This window comes from Carcharodon carcharias, chromosome 2 (assembly GCF_017639515.1).
Source record: "Carcharodon carcharias isolate sCarCar2 chromosome 2, sCarCar2.pri, whole genome shotgun sequence".
Classification (NCBI taxonomy): domain Eukaryota; kingdom Metazoa; phylum Chordata; class Chondrichthyes; order Lamniformes; family Lamnidae; genus Carcharodon; species Carcharodon carcharias.
The window spans coordinates 94,858,130-94,879,079 of NC_054468.1; the positions used below are offsets into that span (position 1 = coordinate 94,858,130).

General features: G+C 43.1%; 1 protein-coding gene across 7 annotated transcripts in view; it reads left to right on the forward strand.

The window, feature by feature from the left end:
- d2hgdh (D-2-hydroxyglutarate dehydrogenase) overlaps window positions 1–20,427 on the forward strand; it is a 44,236-nt gene extending 23,809 nt beyond the window's left edge. For all 7 annotated transcript variants that reach the window (XM_041217238.1, XM_041217220.1, XM_041217229.1 and 4 more), the window contains 3 exons: window positions 7,023–7,165; window positions 11,939–12,104; window positions 18,090–20,427. In XM_041217238.1, coding sequence (XP_041073172.1) covers window positions 7,023–7,165; window positions 11,939–12,104; window positions 18,090–18,352 — 572 coding nt within the window. In that variant the 3' untranslated portion in view covers window positions 18,353–20,427. The remainder of the gene's footprint in view (window positions 1–7,022; window positions 7,166–11,938; window positions 12,105–18,089) is intronic.
- The last annotated feature ends 523 nt before the right edge of the window (window positions 20,428–20,950 follow it).

Consider the following 20,950-nt stretch of genomic DNA (forward strand, 5'->3'; position numbering starts at 1 on the left):
CCTGCTTGGTCGAACAACAAGAGGTAATAGGGAAGTGGAATGTCACAAACTGGACAGTGATTAGTTTAGGCCTGCACTCAGCTTCTTGTCCATCTTTCACATACTGAGGTAATAGCTTGAGGGCAGGCCGGGTAGGGTTCTTGGAGATCACCAGGATGTTTGCTGATGATTGTACAGTGTTCAGCACTATTTTTAATTCCTCAGAGAATGAAGCAGTCTGTGCCTGCCTACGGCAATACCTGGACAACGTTCAGGCTTAGTCTCATAAGTGGCAAGCAGTACTTGTGTCACAGAAGTGCTAGGCAATGATCACCTCCAACAAGGGAGATATAACCATCTCCCCTTGATCTTCAATAATATCACCATCGCTGAATCCCCCACCATCAACATCTTGGTAGTTACTATTGACCAGAAACTGAATTGGACCAGCCATATAATTAATGTGACTACAAGAGCAGGTCAGAAGCTAGCAATCCTGTGGCGGGAAGTTCATCTTCTGATTCCCCAAAGCCTGTCCAGCAAATACCAGGCCCAAGTCAGGAATTTGGTGGTATACTCCCCACTTGCCTGGATGAGTGCAGCTCTGAAAACACTCAAGAAGCTTGATATCACCAAGAACAAAGAAATCCGCTTGATCAGCACCTCAACCACCACCTTAAAACGTTCACTCCCTCCACCACTGGTGCACAGTGGCAGCAGTGTGTACTATTTACATGATGTACTGTAGTAATTTGCCAAGGCTCCTTCAACAGCACCTTTTAAAACCCATGACTTTACCAAATAGAAGAACAAGGGAAGCAGACCATGGAAACACCGCCACCTGAAAGTTACCCTCCAAGTCACAAACAACCCTGACTTGGAACTATATCGCTGTTCTTTCACTGTTGCTAGGTCAAAATCCTGGAAATTCCTTCCTAACAGCACTGTGGGTGTACATACACCACTAGGACTGTAGAGGTTCAAGAAGGTGGCTCATCAGCACCTTCTCAAGGGCAATTAGGGCTCTGCAATAAATCTTGGCCTAGCCAGCGATGTTCATAACCCATAAATGCAAAAAAAATTATTTTCTATTGTGTCTAAAGCATATACAATGGGCATCTAAACCTGTGTAGAAAATATACCTCTGAGTGACTCTTTAATTTGTTCTGAGAAGGTGGGTAATACTGGCAAGATTGCAATTATTGCTCATGCCTGGATGCCCTGATGAGATGGTGGCAGCCCTTCTTCCTGAGCCACTGCAGTCTTTGCCATGAGGCTCCCGCAGTGGCCTGTAATTCACCCACGTTTACACTACATGAGAGCTCTTTAACCCAAAAAATCACTCAAAAGTAAATGCAGCATCGAACCTTTTTTGGACTTTTTAGAGGTTTGATACAACTGAGTGGTTTGCTGGGCCATTTCAGAGGGCATTTAAGAGTCAACCGCTTTGCTGTGGACCTGGAGTCACATATAGGCCAGACCAGGTGAGGACAGCAGGTTTCCTTCTCTAAAGGACATTAGTGAACCAGATAGGTTTTTACGACAATCATCAATGGTTTTATGATATCATTAAACTTTTAATTACAGATATTTATTGAATCCAAATTTTACCATCTGCCGTGGTGGGATTCGGACCCGGGTCTCCAGAGCATTACCTTGGGTCTACTGAAAATATCACCACATCACCGCCTCCCCTCCCTAATGGCACTGTGGGTGTACCTATACCATACGGACTGCAGCGGTTCAAGAAGGCAGCTCACCACCAGCTTCTCAAGGGCACTTAGGGATGGGCAATAAATGCTCGCCTAGCCAGCAATGCCCACATCCCGCAAACAAATAAAAAAAACCTTCACAATCTTTATTTAGATCTCTATCAAAGTGTGAGTGATATCAGTGTGACCGGGTGTAGATGGTAGGCTGCGAGACAAACCACGATTGTGTCTGGAGGGAGAATGTTGAGCACCAACGAGAGTATTACACAAAATATTTGCTGGCTCAAGTATTATTCTTCCTGCAGCATATTTGTGCTAGTGTACAGGCTAAATCAGCCAAACAAAAACAGCAATAGCACCAGTACTCAACTGAGTGAGAGTTCAGTTGAGTGCAAATATTCCAACAATAAGGTGATTGAAACTGATGGTTATTAAAGCGGGCATTTTCCAGTAATAGAGGATAGCTTGATGATGATGGGTGCATTTCAGACACTCATCACTGCTGGTGTGTTTATTTATATGTAAAAAACCAACCTCAGCCATCCCAAGCCAAGCCAAACCAAACCAACATTGATAAAAATATAAGTAAGATAAAACCCAAAGTAATAGATTTGAGAAAAAAAACTAATTCAGAGGTTATAAGAATGGAACTAGGGAAAGTAAACTGAAAAACAAAATTGACAGACACAGAGATAGAACAACAATGGGAGATAGTTAAAGAAGCCATCTGAGTTCAAGAGAAATATATTTTGCTAAAAACAAGAGCAAACTAGCCAATAATGAAACAATGTGGATGAATGAAGAGTTACAGAAACTAAAGCACATCAATGATAAAGGAGAGAATAACAAAAAGGGATATGATGAGGTTAGGAAAGAAGTCAAAAAACAAGAAATCAAAAAGGAGCTACAAAACTATATTACTGAGCAATTGAAAAAGAAGTAGTATTCCATAGACCTATAAATACCAAAATAATAATCAGGATAGGGATAGGATCACAAAGATCATAAGATAAACTCACAGGTAACGACAGTGAAATGTTAGAAGTATTGAATATTACTTTGTTACTTTGCCTCAGCATGGAGACTAACAAGGTGGACATTAGAAGAACAAATCAAAAAAGATATAAAGACATTTAAGAAAGAAAGACGGAATATAATTGATAATCTAATTAAATTTAGAGGATATAATCTCTGATCTGAATGGATTGCATCTGTGCATATAAAAATAGTTTTGGAAGAGATAGCAGTTAAACTATTACATATACATGAAAATTCAGTTGAAAAGGGAATAGTGTAGTGTCAGCGGATGGTGAACAACCAATGTTATTCCTATATCTAAAAAGGGAGACAGAACAAGTCCAGGGAACTATGGAACAATTGGCTTAAGTCAATGGCAGGAAAGATAATTGAATCCTTATTCAAAGATGCAACAGAACATCATCTAGAAGCTGAAAGTAAAATAAAGTCCTCAGCATGGATTTTAAAAACAAAGGTCATACTTGGCTAACCTTATTGAATGCTTTAAAGAAGTAGCGGAAAGGGCAATACAGGGGAAGGGGAATAGGGTAGATGTAATATATTTGCATTACCAAAAAGTCTTCAATAAGGTACACATAGACTCATGATGAAGGTGAAAACAGGTGGAGTCAGGGACAAGTAGCTGAATGGACAGGACGCTGGATACAAAACACAAAACAGAGGGTTAAAGGGATTAAAGGTAGTTAATCAGGCTGGCAGGAGGTGGGAAATAGTGTTCCACAAGGATTGGTGCTGGGACCTCTGCTGTTCACCATTTACATAAACAATTTAAGCTCAGGAATCCGAAGTGCAATTTCTAACTTTGTGGATGATACCAAGTTAGATGGGTGTAGTTAATACCGAGGAGGACCATGACATAATACGAGACATTGATAAAACTAGAGAATAGGTGTGTAATTGGCAAATGAATTTCAACAAGTGTGAGAAAGGTAGGAAGGATTAGGAGGCCTTATATTCCTTGGAAAGTAAGAGACTGAATAGAGCAGAGAAGCAAAGGGATCTTGTGGTACAGATTCATAAATCATTAAATGGAGCAATGCAGATTAATAAGACAATTAAAAATCAAACCAACACTGAGGTTCATTTCTGAATGGATTGAACTGAAAACAGATGTTGTGTTAAACTTGTACAGAACCTTGTTTACAACACACTTAAGGTGGAATTTGAACTGTGGCGTGCCGTTCAGACTGGCACTGTGCACCACTTCTGCTCTCTTATTGTTTCCCACTTCCCATGCGATTCTAAATAAACATCTAAGTGCCAGTGGTGCATTTCAGATACTCATCACTGTTGGTGTGTTTATTTACATGTAAAAAACCAACCTCAGCCATCCCAAGCCAAGCCAAACCAAATCAAACCAAACCAACATTGATAAAAATATAAGTAAGATAAAACCGTGGTGTACGTGGGTAAACACATGTAATTCCGCTGGGGGCAACCTTTTCATTGGTGAAACCAGCTGTCAGCTGACAATGCTGCAGCTACTGGTGGACTGTAAAAGAGCCTCCTGGACAAAAAGGAGGGAGGCTCTGTATCATGCCACAACTTTGCTGCCAAATGCCAGTGCCCGTCTTCTACAATGTCTTCCCCTGATGGCTGCTCCCAACCAGCCTCCTGATCTGGTGCTGACCGCTGCTAGGGTATTGGCCTCTGTCGTTGACTGGCAAGAACCTTTTGTCCTTTGTTGCATCCTCTCCACCTGCTCCTGAGTTGCAGGAGTTTTGGGTGTGAGATCCATAGGTTTTCCGGCAATTGAACTGCATGAGGAAGGCAGACAGTGAGATGAGAACATGTGTGTCCATGGATTTCACCCATAGAACTGATGACAGTGAGATTTACAACTCCTTCTACTGTCCACAACCAATACTTCACTCACCATACCCAGGACACTCCCTCTTCCACTCCTCGATACCCCGACCCCACTCCACAATCCCCACCCTTCACCCCTGACCCACCTTGCTGGTCTCAAACCTCCATGCAAGCTCGCCATTCTCCTGCTTCCCTCCCTTGTTCCGCAGAGTTCAGCAAGAAAACTATTGACCTTAGACACAACTGCTTAAAGCTGACTGGTGCATGCCACCTTTAAACAAACATGAACCGAACGCCACGAGATTCACATGTGCCGTTGAGTTTATCTTGAAGGTAGGATGTAATTATAAAAATGTTTATGCTAATGAGTATTCATGGTATGTAAATGTGTTACAAGTGGGAACCTGCCCCAGGCTGCTGTGAGGCCCAACACGCCGCTGACTTAATTTTGACATCTCAATCTGCTGTCGGGAAATCGTAATTTCAGCTCTCGCCTAAGTCAACATGCTGCATGTCCTGCTCTTGCAGGCTCCATAAAATCCTCCGCCTTACCCAACCCCTACCCCGGATTCCCTTAGAGGACTATGAAGAGTTCTGTTTCCCATAGTTATAAAAAGGATATGGAGGCACATGAGAAGGTGCAAAAAAAGATTGACAAGGATGAAACCAATAGGTTATATCTATCAACAAAAGATTGAAAATGCTGAGACTCATTTCTCCAGAAAAGAGAGGGCCTATGAACGACCAGATATGGGTCTTTAAAATCATGCAAGGTTTTCACTTCTGGGCGAGACCAGAACTAGGGCCACAAAAATAAGATAGTCTAATAAACCCAGAAAGGAATGCAGGAGCAAGTTCTTTATCCAGGGAGTGGTGAGAATGTGGAACTCACTACCAAAAAAAGTAGTTGGGGCAATTAGCATAGATGCATTTAAGGGGAAACTAGTCCAACAAGTAAGAGAGAAAGGAATTGTGGGATGTGCTGACAGGGTTAAATGAAGAGGAGTGGGAGGAGGCCCATGTCAGGGATAAATGCTGGGATAGACCAATAGGGCTGACTGGCTTGTTTCTGTGCTGTATATTCTATTGTGCTATGTAAATATGTGTTTATACTTGTCTGTGTGCATGTGCATGGGCAATATGCTTTGTCATAATGTTGTAAAATATACTGACTGATGTGGAAATGCTCCTTCCTAATGTATTGGTGATTGGGAGGGCAATTGTTCCTTTCTGTCAGTTGTAAAAATACATGTTGGATATAAAAATTGTGTTTGTAGGGGAAATTAGTTATCATTCCCCAGGCTCAAAATCTGCATTAAACTGCACTGAGAGAGCATCTGGCCTTTAAACCATAAGACATAGGAGCAGAAATTAGGCCATTCAGCCCATCGAGTCTGCTCTGCCATTCAATCATGGCTGATAAGATTCTCAACCCCAATCTCCCACCTTCTCCGCGTAATCTTTGATCCCCTTACCAATCAAGAACCCATCTATCTTGGTCCCAAATACACTCAATGACCTGGCCTCCACAGCCCTCTGTGGCAATGAATTCCACAGATTCACCACTCTCTGGTTAAAGAAGTTTCTCCTCATCTCTGTTCTAAAAGGTCTTCCCTTTACTCTGAGGCTGTGCCCTCGGGTCCTGGTCTCTCCTACTAATGGAAACATCTTCCCCAATCCACTCTATTCAGGCCTTTTAGTATTCTGTAAGTTTCAATCAGATCCCCCCTCATCCTTCTAAACTCCATCGAGTATAGACCCAGAGTCCTCAAATGTTCCTCATATGTTAAGCCTTTCATTCCTGGGATCGTTCTCGTGAACCTCCTCTGGACCCTCTCCAGGGCCAGAACATCCTTCCTGAAAAATGGGGCCCAAAATTGCTCACAATATTCTAAATGTGGTCTGACCAGAGCCTTATAAAGCCTCAGCAGCACATCCCTGCTTTTATATTCTAGTCCTCTCAAAATAAATGCCAACATTGCATTTGCCTTCCTAAATACTGACTCAACCTGCAAGTTAAGAGAATCTCTGATTAGGACTCCCAAGTCCCTTTGCTCCAAATTTCTGAATTCTCTGCCCATTTAGAAAATAGTCTATGCCTCTATTCTTTCTACCAAAGTGCAGACCTCGCACTCCCCCATCTGCTTCCAGTGTGTGTGTAGATCAGGTAGAGCTATCTACTTTGTCACTTTCCCTGATCAAACTTGCTTGCTCTTGTCTTTTTTCTCTTTATTTATCTCTCTTTGTCAATCTCATCACTCTCTATTTCTTTCTGGACTCTTTTTCTCTTTCCTTCAATTTTTCTTGACAATATTCCCCATATCATTCTCCCTTACACGTTTTCATTTTCATTATGCATAGTGTTTTCATTTTCATTATGCATAGTGTTTTTCTCTTTACTTCCCTCGCTCCATCTCTTTCTTCCCTTTTCTCTGATACTGTCACTCCTGTTAACTATGGTTTCTCTCATTTATCTTTTTCCAGAGGCACCATTTTACATCTTGATAGAAACATCAGGATCCAACAGTGATCATGATCAGGAGAAACTCAGTCATTTCCTGGAGAAGGTCATGGCTTGTGGTCTGGTGACTGATGGAACTATGGCTACTGAGGAAAATAAGATCAAGGTAGAGTGCACTTATCCAGATCTCAGCTCTGATGGATAATAACTTTGGAGAATGCAATAGACTAAAATGGAAAGGGTTAATCAGATTTGCAACACAAGTTTGGCTGACTTGTTTGATGATGATTAGAATCCTGCTGTTTTAGTATTATTATGTTTTGTTTTATTTAAGTGTAAACTTTAACTTTTATTTATCAAGCATGATGATATGATTCATAAGCCACAACACCTTGAAGAAACATGTCAATTCCTAATTACTGTTCTACAGTTCTGAGAAAGGAAATATCTAAACACATCACCTTTTATTGAGTTAATAGGTAAGAAATTGGAATGTAATAGTTGTTTGGTAGTATAGAACTTGAGTATTGCTGAAACAAGAGACAATTTTTGTCGAAACTTTTCGACTTGCACTCATCAGGACAGATTGCAAGAAATTTCCAAAGCAGTGGGGGAGCAACAATTTATACTGCATGAGAAGAGAGTGCTGATTGGTTGGCAATGTACTCTGATTGGTGGAGGTGCTGCCTTGGAGAATGCAGCATAAAACAGTTATCGGCCCAACTTTGTTCAAATTCAAACTGGGCAAGTTGACTCAGATTGATCAAGGCATTGCCCTGGGAAATTAACCAAAGAATGACTGTTCCCTAAGCTTTTGTTTAGTTGAAAAAGGTGTAAAGTATGGAGGTGTTCCTTTTGTCTGCAAAGGACAGAGGCCTGTGTTTGAATATATGTGGCTTCTAGTATGTGCCATGACCAGAGTTGACCTGCCCATTTTGAATTTGAACAAAGCTGGGCAATTAACGGTTGCATGCTGCATTCTTCATGGCAATGCCTGCACCAATCAGAGGCTACTTGCCACCAATCAGCACTCTCTTCTCATGCAGTATAAATTGTTGTTCCCCTGTTACTTGGAAATTTCATGTGACTATGATGACGAGTGCAAGATGAAAAGCTTTGAGAGCATGTCTCTTTTTTTCAGCAATACTAAAGTGGGATCTGTGGTTTGAGGATGTGAGAGTGTTAGGGTTGGATCAACAAGTAGAGTTTATCTTTGCAATGAAATATGGCACTACAGGAGGATGCAGGCAGACTTGAAAGTTGCCACATTCTTAAGGATTAATAGTGATCAGGTTTGTGGCTACTAGATTCAAAAGGTTAAACAACTGTTGACTGCATGAAGAATGTGTTGTGTGATAAGAGAACTGATATATGCTGATTCACGTTGCCAGGATATCCAGAGTGTTCATTCAGTGAAAGAGAATTATTTCCTCAAACATGGAGCCCTTGTAATAACCTGGGAGATAAAGGGAAGTTGCCATGGGAGCAGGAAGCTGCCTCTCAGGTAACATGTGATAAGAAAGGGTATCCAGGCTCGATGGGCTGATTGGCCTCCTCTTGCTCCTATTTCTTATAATCTAATGACTGCTAAAATTAAATTGATTTTTTATATGAATAGTTGTGTCTCATTCAACAGGCCTCGACACAAATGATATTAAAAAAACATGTTGCATGATTGACCTGCCTGCGTATCTGTGTATTGACTATCAGTTCTTAGTGTATACCTGCCTGTGTATGTGTATTGACTAACAGTTCTTGGTGTATACCTGCCTATGTATCTGTATATTGACTATCAGTTCTTAGTGTATACCTGCCTGTGTATCTGTCGTATCCCTGTATTGCCATGACTCAGTGGGTAGCACTTTTGCCTCTGCATCAGAAGGTTGTGGGCTCAAGTATATTTCCAGAGACTTTAACACATTGTCCAGGTTGATTGCATTGTTGAAGGTGCTGTCTTTCAGCTGAGATTTTACACCATGCCACTGTATGCCACTGTGTGCCTCTTTATGGGGCAAAAGATTCCACAGCATTATTGGAAAAATAGCGAGATATTGTTTCCAATATTCATCCCTCAACCAACACTGCTGACCCCTTACTATACACCTATCTCTCTCTCTCTCGCTCTAACCCCTTATTATACATTTGTCTCTCTCTCTAACTCCTTACTATACGCCTGTCTCTCTCTAACCCCTTACTATACGCCTGTCTCTCTCTAACCCCTTATTATACGCCTGTCTCTCTCTCTCTAACCGTTTACTATACATCTGTGTGTGTCTCTCTCTCTCTAACCCCTTACTATACACCTCTCTCTCTAACCCCTTATCATACACCTGTCTCTCTTGCTCTTTAGCTGCTTACTATACATATGTGTCTCTCTCTCTTCCTAACCCCTTATTATCCACCTCTCTCGCTCTTTAACTGCTTATTATACACCAACCTTTCTCTCTCTCTAACAGCTTACTCTACGCCTCTCTCTCTATCCCCTTACTATACCCCTCTCTCTCTATCCGCTTACTGTAGACCTGTTTCTCTTTCTCCAACCCCTTACAATACATTTGTCTCTTTTTATCTCTCAGTCTCTCTCTTAATGTCTTACGGTACACCTGTCCCTCTCTCTCTAACCCCTTACTGTGCATCCCCTCTCTCTCTCTAACCCTTTACTGTGCACCTATCTCTACCCCTCACTGTGCACATGCTTCTATATGTAATCCCTTTAAGTGGGGGGAATGTTGGGGAAAAGACTGTGGATCTGATGTGGAAAACATGGATTGAATGTTCTCTTGTTGTGGTACTAAAGAGGAGAATATTTACTTTATGCAATAATGTGTCCAATCTGTCGGCTTGTGGTGTTCCCAAGAAAGGAAGGAGAGAGAAAACAGTGAACTACAGGCCAGTTAGCCTAACATCAGTTGTTGAGAAAATGCTGGAATTTATTATTAAGAAAGTCTTAACAATGCACTTAGAAAAGCATTGTATGATTAGAACAAATTAACATGGTTTTACGAAAGAGAAATCCTGTTTGACAAATTTATTGGAGTTTTTTGAGGATGTAACCAGTAGGGTAGATAAAGGGGAACCAGTACATGTAGTATACCTGGACTTCCAAAAGGCATTCAATAAGGTGCCACACAAAAGTGAAATAGGCAAGATAAGGGCTCATTGAGTTGGGGTAATATATTAGCGTGGATAGAGGGTTAGTTAAAGGATAGAAAACAGGGTTGGCATGAACGGGGCTTTTTCAAGTTGCCATGCAGTGAATAGTGGAGTGCCGCAAGGGCTGGGGCCTCAGCTATTTACAATATATATTAATGACTTAAATAAAGAGACAGAGAGCAATGTATTTAAGTTTGCTGAAGATACCAAGCTAGGTGGAAAGGTAAGCTGTGGGGAGGACACAGAGAGGCTGCAAAAAAATATAGACAGGTTAGGTGAGTGAGCAACAAGATGGCATATGGAGTATAATATAGGGCAGTGTGAAGTTATTCACTTTGCCTGTAAGAATAAAAAAGTAGAATATTTTTTGAAAGATGAGAAACTTGTAAGCGTTGATGTTCAGAGAGACTTGGGTGTGCTTGTACAAGGAACACAGATATTTAGCGTGTAGTTGCAGCAAGCAATTAGGAAGGCAAATGGCATGTTGGCCTTTATTGCAAAGGGATTGGAGTACAAGAATAAAGAAGTCTTGCTACAGTTGTACAGGGTTTTGGTGAGACCACATCTGGAGTATTGTGCGCAGTTTTGGTCTCCACATTGAAGGAAGAATTTACTTGCATTGGAGGCGGTACAGCGAAGTTTCAGTAAATCGGTCCCTGGAATGGGGGGGGCAGGGGTTGCCCTATGATGAGAGGCTAAGTAAATTGGGCTTATAGCCTCTAGAGTTTAGAAGAATGAGAGGTGATCTCATTGAATCCTATAAAATTCTGATGGGGCTTGAAAGGGTGGACGCTGAGAGATTGTTTCCACTGGTTGGGGAATCTAGAACATGGAGGCACAGTCTCAGGATAAGGTGCCGATTATTTAGAATCAAGGTGAGGTGAAATTACTTAATTCAAAGGATTGTGAATCTTTGGAATTCTCTGCCCCAGGTGGTTGTGAATGCTCCATCGTTGAATATATTTAGGGCTGGGATAGACAGATTTTTGGCCTCTCAGGGAGTTAAGGGATTTGGTGAGCAAGTGGGAAAATGGAGTTGAAGCCCAAGATCAGTCATGATCGTATTGAATGGCTGAGCAGGCTCAATGGGCCATGTGGTCTACTCCTGCTCATAGTTCTTGCATTCTATGTAGAACATCAGGTGGTCAATTAGAATTTGATAAAACGTTTAGGGTCCTAGCTAATTCCATTACTTGAAAAATAATAAGCAATATGCACAGGTATGGCAGCAGTTTGTGACAGAGCCTGAGTGTTCAGAAATGAGAGGCTTCTTTCAGCTAGAATGTGAAGATTACAGACAGATGGAAGAGGTTGCCTTTTCACAAATGTAGGATGGTCAAAGAGGTTCTTATTGAGGTTTGATCTCCTTTCACATTTTCCCAATCTCTGTAAGGAGCCTTCTCACATAGGTCTGCCTGACTGTCAATGTACATCTGTCCCCTCACTATAGATGTATGTATACTGAACCTGCTCTTTTTTTCTGATCTGAAAATTGCTAGAGCAACTAAACCTGACCCGGGGGCACATGACTCAGTAAGTGATTCAAGATTCAGTTTAGTGCTTATTCCATAGATGTTTATGGCTTTGAAGGAGGCCTTTTGGCCCATCGTGTCTGTGGCGTTGCAAAGCATGCCATGGAGAACGCATTCATCACACAGCTAAACCATAAAAAGGGACATGATGCCTGGATCAGTTGGTCATGTTATATTTTGGAAGATTCAGGAGGATATATTCTTATGCCAGAGATTCTGTGTAATCTAAAAGCCCTGTTGTTCTATTCCTGAAGGCAGTCTGGGCTCTGCGGGAACGCATCACTGAAGCACTGGTCCGTGATGGCTTTGTGTACAAATATGACATCTCGTTACCACTGGAGAGAATCTATGAGATTGTCATTGACATGAAGAACAGACTGGGGATGAGGGCCAAACGTGTTGTTGGCTATGGGCACCTTGGTGAGATTTACTGGTGTGCTGCTTATTTGAGAAGGGCAAGGGTGGCTCCTGGAGGGTCAGTGTGATGTTTCTCCCCGATTTGTTTCTATCCCTTTTATTTTGTCATCCTCTCCTGAAGATGCTATTCATGCTGGGGGATGGGTTCAGTGGGAATTGGCCACTCATCCATTTGTGTATTTAAAGGCGAGGAGTGATGCCGTCACTATTTAAAGGTCAGGCTGATGCCATCAACAATTAAAGGAAAAGGACGACACTTTCGCTATTTAAAAGCAAGGGGCCATGTTATTGCTATTTAAAGCCAAAAAGCAGTGCTGTTGAATCACAGAATAGTTACAGCACAGAAGGAGGTCTGTCAATTCAGCCTGTCAAACCCATGCTGGCTCTCAGCAAGGACAATTTAGCTGGTGTCACTCCACCACCCTTTCTATTAGTCCTGCAAATTTTTCCCCTCCAGGTGCTTATCCAGTTCCCTTTTGAAAGCCTCAAATGACCCTTCCTCCACCACCCACTCAGACAGTACATTCCAAATCCTAACCACTTGCTGCGTAAAAGTGTTTTTCCTTATGTCACCCCTGTTCCAATCACCTTAAATCAGTGTCCCCTGCTTATAGACTTTTCTGTCAATGTATATGGTTTCACCTATGTACTCTACCTAGATCCCTAACTGTTTTGAACAGCTCAATTAAAACTCCTCTCAACTTTCTCTTTAAGCAGAACAGTCACCTTCTCCAATCTATCAACGTAACTGAAGTTCGTCATCCCTGGAATCGTTCTCATAAATCTTTTTCTGCACTCTCTCTAATGCCTTCACATCCTTCTTAAAGTGGGTGCCCAGAACTGGACACGGTACTCCAGTTGAGGCTGAAGGTTCATTGCTTTGTTCTCTATACCTCTATTTATAAAGCCCAGGATTCTGGATCCCTTTTTAATCACTTTCTCAACCTGTCCTGCCACCTTCCATGACTTGTGCACATATACCCCCAGGTCTCTGTGTTCTTGTATCCCCTTTTAGAATTGTATCCTTTAGTTTATATTGCCCCTCTTTATTCATTCTACCATAGTGTGTCACTTTGTACTTCCTTCTGTTAAACTTCATCTGCCACATGTCCACCAGCCTGTTTATGTCCTTTTGAAGTCTATCGCTATCCTCCTCACAATTCACAATATTTCCAAGTTTTGTGGCATTTGTAAATTTTGAAATTGTGTCCATATGCTCAAGTCTAAATCATTAATATAGAGCAAGAAAAGCAGTGATCTTAATAAAGAACCTTGGGGAAAACCCACTTATTATGACACAGCCGATGGTAAAGGCTGGGTTACTCAAATCCCAGAGGGAAACTCGAAATGACTGTCATAACCCATTTTTGCAATTTGTATGTTTCGAAATGTAGGCTTTGAATTCAGAAGTAATAAGACCACCGAGTCTCAAGGCTTTTTTTTTAAAAAACCAAATTAAACATTTATTAATACAAGAAAAAATTTAAGCACATACATATGTCTACAAAATTACTACTGTAATAACTACAAAAATCCCCTAATTAATCTGACTCTCAGTTACACCCCCGTTGAGGCAACAGTAAAACTCATAGATTTAAAAAGATCCCAGGCAAAGCACATTTAGCCTTACAAATTCAAAATGGGGTTCTTTGCAGACACAGTTGCAGGCTTACAGGTTAGTTAGATCTTAAATGTCTCTGCCTTACACACACAAACTCCTTTGTGTTTATACCTAGCTTTTTCTTTGAATGTAAGTTTCCTATTGTATTACTAGGTTTTTAATTTTACCTCTTCTAACAATAACACTCCTTTGATTCCACCAATTGTATTAGTAAACTGAAAAAAAAATAAACACATTGCTTGGTGTATTTTAGCTAGGTGCAAGATTTCACCCATTATTTTGAATGCTTTATTTAAAAATGCAAATTGCCCCCTTGACACTTATGTTTCTAAATTTCCCCATGTGTATCTAATTACCATTTCAAACCTACTTCTTTCTATACATCAAAGCACCCAGACTAGCTGGCTTTAATCCAATTAAGGCAGACACACATAGACACAGACACCACTAAACGCTATTTTAAAAAAATAATTTCCAATAAAATTATAGACATTAATCACTTCATTACACTACTGTACATTGTCATCCAGACTGAGAAACACTCATTCATCATTACTCTGTTTCCTGTCATTCAGCCAACTTTCTATCCATGAAGCCACTGCCCCATTTATTCCATAAGCTTCAACTTTGCTGATAAGCTTATAAAGTGGCCCTCTGTAAAAACCTGTTTTGGAAGTCCATATACACTACATCAATGGCATTATCCTCATTCACCCTCTCTGGTACCTCCCTCTTTGGTACATCATCCAAAGATTCAATCAAGTTAGCTAAACATGATTTGCCTTTAACAAATTCATCCTGGCATTGCTTCATTAATCCACGCTTCTGCAAGTGATTGTTACTTTTGACCCAAATTATCATTTCTATATGTTTCCCCACCACTGAGGTGAAACTGACTGGCCTGTAACTCTTTCGAGTACAAACCCGTTTCCATCCGATTCAGATGAAGTTACATTGTTTCGCCATTGTGAGATTTGAACTCTTGATCTTGGGGTTACAAGCCCAGTACCATAACCACTTGGCTATTTAGGCCAAGCAGAGTGGGTCTGACTGGCCTGTAGTTGATCGGTTTATTCTTGTATCCTTTTTGAACAAGGGTGTGACAATTGCAATTCTCCCATCCTCTGGCATCACCCCAGTATCTAAGGAGGATTGGAAGATTGTGGCCAGCGCCTCCACAATTTCCACTCTCACTTCCCTCATGTATCCTCAGATGCATCTCGTCCGGTTCTGGTAACATTAACTTTAGTCTTTCTATGAGTTCCTCTTTATCCTTTTAAGCCAATCCAGTACCTCAACTACTTCATCATTCACTATGACATTGGCAAGCATCGTCTTCCTTGTTAAAGACAGAAAACTAATTGAAGCAGAGAAATGGAGCCTGGTCTTTATACGCTTAGAATTCTTTATTTATGGAGAAACACGATGCATATTGTGCATCTCTTTCAACCTGCTCCTTGTACCAACAAAATAAACTAAATTAACAAAATCCTGCTCCTTGTAACTCTTTCGAGTACAAGCACATTTTCCATCTGTTCCTATTCAGATGAAATTACATTGTTTCATAATTTGCCATGGTGAGATTTGAACTCTTGATCTTGGGGTTACAAGCCCAGTACCATAACCACTTGGCTATTTAGGCCAAGCTACAGACAAGTCCCTAATTAATGCCCATCAACCGAATATGATTAAACAGCCAATTGACACAATTAACATCGTCACTAGTGAAAAGCGAGGGGCGGTGCTGTCGGTATTTAAAGGCGAGGGACGGTGCTGTCGGTATTTAAAGGCGAGGGACGGTGCTGTCGGTATTTAAAGGTATGGGGCGATGCGGTCGGTTTTTAAAGGCATGGGGCGGTGTGGTCAGTATATAAAGGCGATGGGCGGTGCTGTCGGTATTTAAAGGCGATGGGCGGTGCTGTCGACATTTAAAGGCGAGGGTCGGTGCTGTCGCTAATTAAAGGCGAGGGGCGGTGCTGTCGGTATTTAAAGGCGAGGGGCGGTGCTGTCGACATTTAAAGACGAGGGTCGGTGCTGTCGCTAATTAAAGGCGAGGGGCGGTGCTGTCGGTATTTAAAGGCGAGGGGCAGTGACGTCGGTATTTAAAGGCGAGGGGCGGTGCTGTCGGTAATTAAAGGCGAGGGGCGGTGCTGTCGGTAATTAAAGGCGAGGGGCGGTGCTGTCGGTAATTAAAGGTGAGGGACGGTGCTGTCGACATTTAAAGGCGAGGGGCGATGCTGTCGGTATTTAAAGGCGAGGGGCACTGACGTCAGTATTTAAGGGTAAGGGGCGGTGCTGTCTGTATTTAAAAGCGAGGGCCGGTGCTGTCGGTATTTAAAGGTGAGGGGCGGTGCTGTCGGTATATAAAGGTGAGGGGCAGTGCTGTCCGTATTTAAAGGTGAGGGGCAGTGATGTCAGTAATTAAAGGTGAGGGTCGGTGCTGTCGCTAATTAAAGGCGAGGGGCGGTGCTGTCGGTAATTAAAGGTGAGGGACGGTGCTGTCGACATTTAAAGGTGAGGGGCGGTGATGTCGGTGTTTAAAGGTGAGGGGTGGTGCTGTTGGTATTTAAAGGTGAGGGGCGGAGCTATCGGCATTTAAAGGCGAGGGATGGTGATGTCGGTATTTAAAGGTGAGGGGCGGTGACGTCGGTAATTAAAGGCTAGGGGCGGTGCTGTCGGTATTTAAAGGTGAGGGTCGGTGCTGTCGCTAATTAAAGGCGAGGGGCGGTGCTGTCGGTATTTAAAGGCGAGGGGCAGTGACGTCGGTATTTAAAGGCGAGGGGCGGTGCTGTCGGTAATTAAAGGCGAGGGGCGGTGCTGTCGGTAATTAAAGGCGAGGGGCGGTGCTGTCGGTAATTAAAGGTGAGGGACGGTGCTGTCGACATTTAAAGGCGAGGGGCGATGCTGTCGGTATTTAAAGGCGAGGGGCACTGACGTCAGTATTTAAGGGTAAGGGGCGGTGCTGTCTGTATTTAAAAGCGAGGGCCGGTGCTGTCGGTATTTAAAGGTGAGGGGCGGTGCTGTCGGTATATAAAGGTGAGGGGCAGTGCTGTCCGTATTTAAAGGTGAGGGGCAGTGATGTCAGTAATTAAAGGCGAGGGTCGGTGCTGTCGCTAATTAAAGGCGAGGGGCGGTGCTGTCGGTAATTAAAGGTGAGGGACGGTGCTGTCGACATTTAAAGGTGAGGGGCGGTGATGTCGGTGTTTAAAGGTGAGGGGTGGTGCTGTTGGTATTTAAAGGTGAGGGGCGGAGCTATCGGCATTTAAAGGCGAGGGATGGTGATGTCGGTATTTAAAGGTGAGGGGCGGTGACGTCGGTAATTAAAGGCTAGGGGCGGTGCTGTCGGTATTTAAAGGTGAGGGGCGGTGCTGTCGGTATATAAAGGTGAGGGGCGGTGCTGTCGGTATATAAAGGTGAGGGGCAGTGCTGTCCATATTTAAAGGTGAGGGGCAGTGATGTCGGTAATTAAAGGCGAGGATTGGTGCTGTCGGTAATTTAAGGTGAGGGGCGGTGCTGTCGGTAATTAAAGACGAGGGGCAGTGAAGTCGGCATTTAAAGGCGAGGGGCGGTGCTGTAGGTATTTAAAGGTAAGGGGCGGTGCTTTTGGTAATTAAAGGTGAGGGGCAGTGCTGTCGGTAATTAAAGGCGAAGGGCGGTGATGTCGGTATTTAAAGGCGAGGGCTGGTGCTGTAGGTATTTAAAGGCGAGGGCAGTGCTGTCGGTAATTAAAGGCGAGGGGCGGTGCTGTCGGTAATTAAAGGCGAGGGGCGGTGCTGTCGGTAATTAAAGGCGAGGGGCGGTGCTGTCGGTAATTAAAGGCGAGGGGCGGTGCTGTCGGTATTTAAAGGCGAGGGGTGGTGCTGTCGGTAATTAAAGGCGAGAGGCGGTGCTGTCGGTAATTAAAGGCGAGGGGCGGTGCTGTCAGTATTTAAAGGCGAGGGGTGGAGCTGTCTATATTTAAAGGCGAGGCGCAGTGCTGTCGGTATTTAAAGGCGAGGGCTGGTGCTGCCGGTAATTAAAGGCGAGGGGCGGTGCTGTCGGTATTTAAAGGCGAGGGGCGGTGCTGTCGGTATTTAAAGGCGAGGAGCGGTGCTGTCAGTATTTAAAGGCGAGGGGCGGTGCTGTCGGTATTTAAAGGCGAGGAGCGGTGCTGTCAGTATTTAAAGGCGAGGGGCGGTGCTGTCGCTAATCAAAGGCGAGGGACGGAGCTGTCGGTATTTAAAGGCGAGGGGCGGTGCTGTCAGTATTTAAAGGCGAGGGGCGGTGCTGTCGCTAATCAAAGGCGAGGGACGGAGCTGTCGGTATTTAAAGGCGAGGGGCGGTGCTGTAGGTATTTAAAAGCTTTCTTTTTTCTCTATTCTCCCCAGGCGATGGTAACTTACATTTGAACATCGTGTCTGAAACGTACGATCAGCAGGTGCTGGACTCGATTGAGCCATACTTGTACGAATGGGTTGCGCAGCACTCTGGAAGTATCAGTGCTGAGCACGGGTTGGGTTTTAAGAAGAAGGATTTCATTTATTTCAGTAAGCCAAGAGCGGCTGTGCAGATCATGCAGCAGATGAAAGTGATTCTGGATCCAAAGGGAATTTTAAATCCCTATAAAACCCTGCCATCCTTGAGTCAGTGAAATGGCAATGAGACCAGAGGTTTCACTGGGAGTCCTGACTGTAAGTTTTGGCTTTTAACTTTTGCTAATTTTATGCTCATCAAGGTGGAGAACATCAGTGCTGAGGAAAAGCACTCTTTCCTTTAACACAGCCAATATCAGCATTGAGCGATTCCAGATCTACGTGGCATTTCTGTTTGTTGAGAGAAAAAAAGCACTTGCATTTTTAAAGCATCTTTCATCACCTCAGGATGTCCCAAAGCACTTCGCAGTTTATCAATTACTGTTGAACTGTTGTAACGCAGGAAACAAAACAGTTAAATCTGCACAGCAAGATCCCACAAATAGCAGTCTGATAATGACCAGATAACCTATTTCAGATGTAGGTTTATGGATAAATATTAGCCAAGATTCTAGGCCGAAGTTCCTTGCCTTTCCGTGAAAAAATGCGGTGGGATCTCTTAAGCTCACCTCAGAAAGCAGGTGGGGCTTCAGTTTATCAAAAGCCACCACCTCCGACACTGCAGCACTCCCTCAGTGCTCCACTTCAGCATCAGCCTGGACTATGGCCTCAGATCTCTGAAGTGAGATTTGAACCTCAACTTTCTGACTCTGAGGCAAGAGTGCTACTCACTGAGGCCAACAACTAGTCACCCCGCCACCTGTTTTATATCCTGTGGCCTCTTGCGTAAGATGACCAGGAACTGCTCAACTGGCACTCTATCTGCTGCGGGGCCAAGTCCACTACAAACTGGATTCATTCTCCCCAGATTCATATAGAATTCCCACAGCCAACAGGCTGGAGAACTTCACCTCTGTGGTCTGAGTAGGATTCGAACCAAAGGTCCTGGAGCTTTAACATACTGTGCAGACAATTGTGCAGAAAGTAGTTGAATGTCTGAATGGAACAGTATCCAAGTGATGTCCTTACATTTCAAACCATTTCCTCCCCAGACCTGGCTGTTAAAACTTGAGAATATCATTATTGAACAAGATAGGAAGATTGTGCAGAAGTAAAGTCTGTTTTATGTGGCTTTTATTTGTTGTATTGTGTGAGAATCGGCAGAGAGATAAAAAGAAAGACTGGTCACTGGAAATCCTAAACTGAAACTCTGACAGACACCCAACTGAAATATTAACCTGGTAGTCACTCTGCAGTCTTTACTGGCCCTTGCTGATTTTCCAGCAGTTTCTATTTTTATGAGTGACCTGCAAGGGTGTCAGTTGATGTGTAACTTGGTGCGCCAGTAAGGGACTGATGATCAAAGCAAATCTAACTTCAATTTAGACAGAAGTGAGCCACAGTTTTGAGAATTACCTCTGACAGTGCAGAGTATTGCTGAGGGGAAAGTGTGGATTTGGAAATTGGGCATCCATCTTGCAGCTGCTGCACTTCACAAAAAGGATTTACAGCTTGGAACTGTGCTGATGTCCTGTACTTACCTGGGGACCTGCAGATATGACTAGTCTGTGAACATTACTGCAGCTGGCCTCATCTCAGGGTCCTCTTCAGTGTCAACACACAGCATTGTAAAAGTTCAAACTTATGCCCATGGCTCTGCTGCCCTAGGCTCCCTCCTTCGACCTCTGCTGCCCTGGGCTCTCCCCATAAATCTCTCCATTCCGGACTAACCTTGTTGCTGGCAGCCTTCTTCTGATGAAGGCATTCTCGCCTGCTGGTCAGCTGCTTCTTTCTACAGGTAATAGCCAAACATCTAACCAGTGGCATTCAAAACAGCCCGGGAGTTAAAATCTGCTGGGACTCCAACTTGTTTCCATGTAGGGTTATTGTCAGCTCCTGTCAGGAGTTAAAATCAACGCTCATAAGGCAATAAATCAGTGCAATGGCTTTGAAAGGGGTTGAGGCAGTAGAGGGGCATTGAAAGAGAAATAACCTCTATACTGTCGGTAGGCCAGATTGTGGAATGTATTCACCTTTCAACATTAAGTACAAGTCTTTCAAGTGGGCTGCTGTTGGTATGGTCTTAAATTTTGTAATAATGTACACACTGATTGTACCAAATTACTTTAATCATACACCATGTTTTGTATGTTTTAACCTACTGTGCAATAAAGCATCTTACCAATCGAGCTAAGCAACACCTCGTCTAGGTTTAACTCAGTTCATCTTCAAAACAACAATTTGCTTTTATGAAGCACCTTTAACAAAGCAAAATGGAGTTTCACAGAAAAGCTATTAGGACTTGTTACTGAACCACATAATGACACATCAGGACAGACAACCAAAAGCTTGGGAGAAAAAGGTATGTTTTAAGGAGTCTTAAAAGATGAGACAGCGAGGGTTAACGGTTTAGTGAGGGAATTCCAGAGCGTAGAGCCAAGGCAGCTGAAGGCACGGCCATCAATGGTGCAGCGAAGATGATGCAGAAGAGGGCAGAATTGGAGGAGTGCAGAAATGTCTTTAAGACATGGTGATCTGGATTCAGTGCTCCATTTTGGGGTCCTACCACCAGTCGAGCAGACAAAGGGTGGTGGGAATCAACCATTGCAGGTGCAATTGCACCACTGAATCTTAAAAAGTATCTGCAGCAGACCAAAAATCAAAATTTGATCTAGAATGGATATCATCTCTGCTGAGCACCTCATTCATTTCTGTTC